Genomic DNA, 8,012 nt, shown 5'->3' on the forward strand with positions numbered 1-8,012 from the left:
CACGTCTTCTTGAGTCCGCCGCTTTTTCACTGCCAGAAATGCACACAGGTATAGCAGCTCCTATTTGGATGAAAAAAGGAAAAAGGAATGAACTAACAGTGAAAGAAGTGCATAAATTGTTGTATAAAAGAAAACAGGCAGAGGAAGACAGCACTGATGAAAACTTGACAAGGGCATTCTGTACAGGTCTGATCAAAGACACAAGTGAGAACAAAAACTCTCCTGGGCAGTATAACTGAAGAGAAAAACCAACAGGACCAACTGCTGCTTATCCTGCGAAATGCTGATGCTACAGTCTTTAGATTAAAATAAGAGTTTAAACCATAATAAGCCTGTTTCCTTAGGATATTCTTAAAACAGACATTTCATGTTGTCATCTGTCAGCATTTATAACAGACATTACCCCAGATTTTCCAATAGATTGTTGAATCTCTGTTAGAAATTCCAACTGTTGTTCTGCATCATCAAGCTGGCCCTCTATCAGCTGGCAACGAATTAAACCTGGGCATCAGAAATAATAATACAGTAATTAAAACAAAAGTCATATATTCAGAAAAAAAAAACACATGTATGGATTGTGAGTGTGATACAGACAACAGATTAATCATTGCAACATGTTACCAGTCAAAGCAGAAACACTGGTCTCATCCAAAGTCATTGCAGTCTTGTACCACTTCATAGCCTCCTTGATTCTGCCCTGAAGCACCATCTGGTAGCCCAACTCTGTGGCTAAATCCGAGTCCCCTGATGCCACAGAGAACGCTCTTTCCACCATCCTGAAGGTCTGCTCAATCACTTTCTCATTTCGCCCACACTTTAAGGAAATAAAAACAGCAGCTATAAATGACAAAATTCCATGCAAGCCAAAGACCTCTTTAGAAGAGGCCCAACACTGCAGTATCAATACTTTAGAAAGAATACTGAAAAATGTCTTACGATGCGGGTGAAGGCTAGAGACATCCTGTAAAAAAGCTCAGGGTTGTGTGGTTCCAGAATATCCAAACTGCTGTTGAGGTTTGATAGTTGTTTTACCGACTGCCGACGGAGACAAAAAAACAGTTTGTGTAAATTGAGCAGCGGTTTGACACAGCTCCATCATAAATACCAGACTTTTAATTCTGATTACTGCTGATTTGCATCCATATGAGTTCAAGGTATGAGCGTGTGAAAATATTTGTACATTACCTCAGTAATATCTCCATCTCTACATAGAGAATGCAGCGCTAGCATCCGAAGTGCCTCCAGGTTATTTTTATCCTTTTGTAAAAGCCTGAAACATGACACATAGATTTGTGAATGAAGTCCATCTCCTACACTTAATAAGCTTGGATTTCTTTGATTGATAATGATAGGATATGTGATATAGCTGCAGAACTGTGTTGAGCTCCCAGACAAATAACATTATAACTAAAAGTAACTGTGAGGTCTGTTAAAGGATGTAAAGTATACTGTATGCTGCTTGCACCCCTCCTTGGCTCCAAGGCTCTTTTAATCCAGTCTTGATACTGGCTAAGGTCCAGCAGTGTGAACATAAACAATGGCTTAATCAGTGTGCACAAGTTCCTTATCCTTATCCTTAGTTTTAAGGCATCCTCCTAGTGTTTCATTTGGACTGTGTATTTTTCTTACAGTCAATCAATCAAAACAAATTGTATTTGTATAGCGCCAAATCACAACAAAAGTCATCTCAGGACACTTTACAAAGTAAGGTCTAGGCCTTACTGTTATCACTACTATTACAGAGGGGAAAACCCAACAAATCCCCCTTGAGCTCTTGGCGACAGCGGGGAGGAAAAACTCCCTTTAACGGAAGAAACCTCCGACAGACCCCGGCTCTTGGTGGGTGGCCTTCTGCCTCGACCGGTTGGGGTGAGTGGATAGAGGAGAGAGAAAAGGAGAAAAGCAACAAGACACAAGAAACAATCAAACACAGTTGCAAGAAAAAGTAATGGCAGTGTTTGCAATTTCCTGGTTTTCTGCATAAATTGGTCATGAAATGTGACCTGATCTTTGTGATCACCAAAGTCAAATACCGACAAACACAATATTTCTAAGTTGATAAAACACAAACAGTCATGATCTTTCATGTCTTTATTGAACACACCCATTAAACATGCCTGGTGGTAATTACAAATGCCTGTTGTGCTTTGCTTTCTGATCTCAACAGAGACACTGTAGCCTTTTCTCAGGGTTTTTGAGTCTAAGAAAGAGAGCTCAGGTAAGGTTGCACTGACCTGCGTGCTGCATCTATGGTTTGCTCCCAGTCTTGAAGGCTGAGCAACAGCTTCATCTTCTTGATAAGAGCAGGCAAGTACCCAGGGAAACTAACAATAACCTGATTAACCAGCTCCAATGCTCCGGAGTAGTTCTGACGATATTCATAGTATTGTGCCTAGGACAGCGAAAACACCACTTAGAGTATTACAATGGAAGCAATATCTTAAAAAAAACAAGAAGGCAGCAATATCGTCAAAGTTAAGAAGAAATAATTCAATTAATGTACTTTCAAAGGTAACTGCAAGATGGTTCATATGATGAATGGAATAGCTGAAGTAAACTTTATATATACATCAGTCGCAGTGATGGCAAGGGAAACATGAAACCAGATAAGCTACTGAGTCAAGTGCAGATAAAATACATACTGTAAGAGAAATCACAGCATCATAACATTTTCAGCTGTGACTGATGAGGATTGTTTCATATGAATTTGTATCTCTCATCTCACCTTTCCCATCAGGGTAAAAACATCCAATCTCTCTTTCAGTCCCTCGTCAAAGTATTTTCCAGCTTTTCTGATGTAAGCATCTTTACCTGATGTCACATCTATCCAGGCTTTCAAGATTATCCCCTGAACAATATACAGAGACATTCCATACATTAAAATACTTTACATAAAAATGAGAAACTGTTACTCATACATCTCTCAAACATAAATGTAAATATCACCTCTCTAGATCCACTGGAGAGTTTGATCATCCTCTCTATGTATTCCCTTGCCTTCTCATTTCGCCTGATTAGCCAGAGAAACATCCCGGCATAGTACAGACTCTTGGGAGATGCACTTTTACGGTCCTCCTTGACTTTAGCATCAAGTTCTTGAATGACTTCTCTGTCTGTGAATTCATAGATGCTAAACAATCACATATCAATCTGAGTCTGATCAAACAGCTGTGGCATCAGTAAAAGGACTGCTGTATCCTGGGTTACCTGGGTTTGTCTTTTTTTTCTCAGCATAGACAAGAGCCATCAATGTGCAGAGAGACACATCTCGACTATCTCTTATTGTGTCCAACTCTATTAATGCTTCTTGAATTTGATCTGTAGTAAAGTCGTGACATAAGCGCATTTATTACAGATGGCAAAGACACACAAGTCTGACCATAAAATGCCATTATTTTATTTGATTCTTTCAAGCTCACCTTGCATAAGGATACCATATGCATGGAAGAAACTGTAGGCAGGATCATGGCTGAATTTCCTCTGTGCAGCGGCTGCAGCGTTTACAGCGTGATTGAAATACTTTTCATAACAATAGTACTTGATCAACGCCTGTGGAAAAACAGAAGGAATGCGTTTGTTTAAGGGGTCTTGATAGTAAAAAAAAAAGAAAAAAGAGGACGTTTCTTAAACTACACTATCACCCATGTTACTTTCAAAACAGAAGTATTACTGTAGGTTAAAAGACGGACCCTGCGTTTGGCTTCAGTGCATGTTAGCTACCGTTGAACATCAATAATCAACGCTAGCTAGCAGAAGTCATTAACACTATTGCTAACAGCAAAACGCTCTGTAGGGACTTACGAACCGGTATCTATATTATTGCTAAAATATGTGCCTGTATCATTTTTGCCACAGTCACGACAGGCTAAACTGTACCATGAATATAATATTTGTTCATGCTAACTAAAACTAGTCGAGTATCCAAGGCACTTTTCTGTGGAGCCTTGGATGTCCTATCGTTAAAGCACAGTAGCTTACCAGTGTTGTTTCTTCATCCTCCATTTTGACCGAGACGCCTTATGCCTAAACAATAAGTTACCTGACGTGGAAATAACTGCTGATTTACCCTGTCTGCACTGTACTTGAACACAAGAACGATAATATTACAGTCTTCGTAGTATTTTTCGCCATCTTGCACCAACTCCTTTAGCGTTCCCCTGTAACTTAGTAACAGACTTAAATAATATTAATCCCTGAGTTTTCCTTTCAGGCACCGTTTTCTCGCCGGTTACGTGCATGTCCAGCCACAGTTATTATTATTAACAGATACAAACCATAAAGATACTTTATACTGTTTTAAACCCATAAGTATTTATTTGGCAACGTTTGCTTGGGCACGATAAGTGCCTGGGGTCGCTCAAACTGGTACGAAGCCCAAGAGACTAAACTCAGGGAATAAATTACATTTAGACGACGCCATCTTTACGTTGTTTTTTTTTATTGAACATTTGTATTTACAACAAATGTGGCAAACAGTATTCCATAACATTGATATAGAACAGGTGCAATAATAAAGAACAGTACAAGAGAGGAAGGAGAGAAAAATAAATACATAAGTAAAATAAGGTTAGAGAAACGAAAAAAACTAGTAAAAATAATAATAAATAAAATAAAATAAAGGGAAAAGTCCTGTTAAAAAATAGGGCTTTGGTATTAAATTAGCCATCTTTACGTTTGAATCGAGGTAGTTTCATCTTGTATCTCCATAAGGTATCTCCAGGTGGCGTAGTCAGTCTTTCCTAAAACATAATACCACAACTTAAACTAATTATAATAATAATTAGCGCATACTCTGCAGAACATAATTATGAAGACAATTATAGGAAATAAATGTATTAAAAATGTCTAAATATGATATGGTAAAGTTTACCATTGGGTACAATTTTATAACGTGGCAGGTTTTGACTTCTTGGCTATATAAAGAAACATGAAAGAAAAGTGCCTGTTGCATGACAGAGCAAGTTTAACCTACTTTGAATATATGTAAATGATTCGAGTGAGCTCAGTGATGGATACACTCACTGAGGTGTGGTCAGTTCGCTTGAGGTTAGGCTGGCCTTCTGTTTGCCAGACCTAGCAACCTCAGTCAAAAATAGTGTAAATATTGTAAATAATTTTGTTAATTGTTGTGTAATATAAACTACATATAAACAAGAAAACAAGATAGTTGTCACCTGTTAACAGAGCTTTACATAGTTTACCATATGTAGTGGAAATTTATTTCCATCCAGCCACTGGTAATTGCTGGCCTAGAGTTATGCAACACCAGTGCCTTGACTGTTAAGAATGAACTCTTGATGTCTACAGTGTTAAGTCCATGGCAGGAGCAGCCAGTGTCCAGCATGGGTGCAACTGTTCCAAGAGAGACCTTTCCATGCCTTGTCAGATACTATTTAGCACCATCTCTGGCACATAATCATTACTCTCTGCAGCACACATCAATGGAAGAGTAAATCAGGTTGGTATTGAGCTTTGAGCGTGTGCAGCAATGGGAAATGCCTGTGTGCTACATCACACAATTTAGCTCAGTTTAGTTAGCCGTATAAATAGACATGATGAATAATATTAATTAATAAAAATATAACATGTTCATTTATGAATCCAAATTAAATAAATTATATTTTTTAATAATACTCACAGTGTAGTTACATGGGAGATAACTGAGGTGTTGTACTTAGCAAAGAGTAATAAATACTGCATGTGTTGTTGCACTTACAAAGAATGCATCTGAAAACCTATTAGAGGAAATACTGTGGAATATGTATCCTCTGGGATATACTGCTGTAACATTCTAATGGCTATATCCATTGTGGTTTGTACAGGCCATTATTGACCAAAGAGCCATGCCCAATAATACAGGATAATACAAGTATCTCACTTGCTAATGAACCCCCGCCCCCCATCTGTTGCCATAAAAAAGTTGCCTGAAAACAGATTTATTTCTCAGTGCACAGACAGACATGTGCCACTTCTCCCTTGTAAACACATGATGGTCAGGGATTTCTGTTTTCTCAAAGTAACTACACTGCTGTAATTTATTTTGGTTCAGAAGAATTTGTCTGTAAACTGCACTATTGTGTGTGCTGTTCTGGGTTACTGAGGGAGTGGTTCACTTGAAGCAGAATGAGTGTGCACAGTTTTGTTGTTGAGATGAAAAGTGAGTGTGTGTATCTATGTATGTGTCAGTCAGTCTGGGCTTCTGTTTAATAGCACACTGGGAATCCAGGGGGGAACTCACCACTACCTAATCTAATGGGATTTTCTTCCCATCTATCCACGGCAAATAAAATTACAGAGCTGTTATGTGTAGCATTCTCAGATTTCTCTCTGAATTGTTTTTCACCATGCCCCTCCATGCATACCAGTGGCGAGATCCCGAGCCCAGCAGATATTCTTTCACATATAACATGTCCACATGTTATTGCCCAGCTTGCGAGACTCCCGGTGTGGAGACAGACCAACTTGTGACCTTCCACTTTAATGCAGTCTTGCAAAGGAGCTTGATGTCATGTTGCTGAGCAACCAACAAAGAAAATCTGCAGAATCACTCTTGATTTACCGATCATTAAAACCCCACCTGTTGCCATGAGTGTGTGCTGGGGATACAGTCATAGGCTACATTTCATTGTATGCTGGCTCTCTTACAGTAGATCAGTTTGTTAGTGACATTATAAGCACTTTTTTTTTTAGAGAGAAAGACTTTTCTAAAATTTTCATATGAATAATTACCACTTTCTGACATTTGAGAGCATGCTGGCAAACATTTATTCAGAGACAACTCAACTGTTCTGCTCACTGGCTTGTCAGGAAAACAACATGTAAGCCATAATGTGCAGTGAGTAGGTGTGGCACAAACTGATAATCACATCATCGTTGTGAGACAGAATGGCCGGAATAATCAGCACTTTGCCATCGGCCTTCTGTTTACTGCCCTCAGGACTGAGTAGCCACAATAGGTAAAAGCAATGTTGGACTGTGAATATTTGGATTGTTATTAATTATTTATAAAATATTCCACCCACTTAAATGCTAATAGTTTCCTGCAGAAGCCACAAAGCGCACTCAGAAACCAGATTCTTCCTTTTGTTTGCTAAGACATACTGCCCATTGAAATGAAAATATTATAGGCCTGTACACATTTTCAGTTCTCAAGCTTCCTTCTGGGTAAAGTGGTGGACGGTGTTGTTGTGTCACTGAAGATGATTTACTTTATGTCATGCATCTACAAGTGCTTTCATTTTCTCAAGAGAGTCGAGCGATCAATATAAGTTGAACCACTGACAGTTTGAGTGCTCATTAGATTTTGCACATGTAATGGACACTGATAACACTAACATTTTACAGGTTCTGAAATGACACTAATGCTGATTATGGTTTGGTAGCTTTGAGGATTTTAACAGTCCAAAAGTGTACAACTGCTTAATGCCACTGACTCATCTATGTTAGCACTTTAGATCAATTTTTAAAAATTATATCTCCTCACTCAACTCAGTTCAACTCAGCTCGGCAGTGTGTTGATTTCTTGTCAGCTTCATTCAACTACAGACAGATCCTTGTCTGCCTGATATCAGTGACATTAGTTTACAAAAAAAAGGCTTTAACTCTTAAATGCAACTGGTATTTCATAAATAATCACAGTGAAAGAAACTAAGCATTTGTTAATTGTATAGTACAGAAATAACCACTTATTTGGGACAATGATGTAGAGATTGAAATGGATCATTGGAAAAAAAAACAAGGAAAACAGTTAATTAGACCTTATGAAATAGTGTCACTAGACATGTTTTTATTTATGCATATCAGGGAGAGGGAGGCAATTTTTGCTAGTAAAATTTGAATGAGGTTCATGTGTTTTTTCAGCTGTCAACTATAATTAAAACATGTTAAAGCTACAATATGTAGCTCATTGTAGCACTAGCATTAAATTCCAAATCAATCCACTCTACTCTGCCCAGCACTCCCTCTCCCTGCTCCCTACACTCCGCCACACTCTGCCTGGCTCTTCAGATATT

General features: G+C 38.4%; 1 protein-coding gene across 1 annotated transcript in view; it reads right to left on the minus strand.

The window, feature by feature from the left end:
- ttc21b (tetratricopeptide repeat domain 21B) overlaps positions 1-4,199 on the minus strand; it is an 11,483-nt gene extending 7,284 nt beyond the window's left edge. Inside the window, 11 exon segments of the mRNA XM_020594820.1 lie at positions 3-60; positions 404-501; positions 622-814; positions 937-1,035; positions 1,186-1,270; positions 2,235-2,392; positions 2,726-2,848; positions 2,947-3,113; positions 3,208-3,318; positions 3,420-3,549; positions 3,979-4,199. Of these exon segments, the coding sequence (XP_020450476.1) occupies positions 3-60; positions 404-501; positions 622-814; positions 937-1,035; positions 1,186-1,270; positions 2,235-2,392; positions 2,726-2,848; positions 2,947-3,113; positions 3,208-3,318; positions 3,420-3,549; positions 3,979-4,002 (1,246 nt within the window). The 5' untranslated portion in view covers positions 4,003-4,199.
- Positions 4,200-8,012: the final 3,813 nt, after the last annotated feature.

Source organism: Monopterus albus, unplaced genomic scaffold (assembly GCF_001952655.1).
Source record: "Monopterus albus unplaced genomic scaffold, M_albus_1.0 scaffold24.1, whole genome shotgun sequence".
NCBI lineage: Eukaryota > Metazoa > Chordata > Actinopteri > Synbranchiformes > Synbranchidae > Monopterus > Monopterus albus.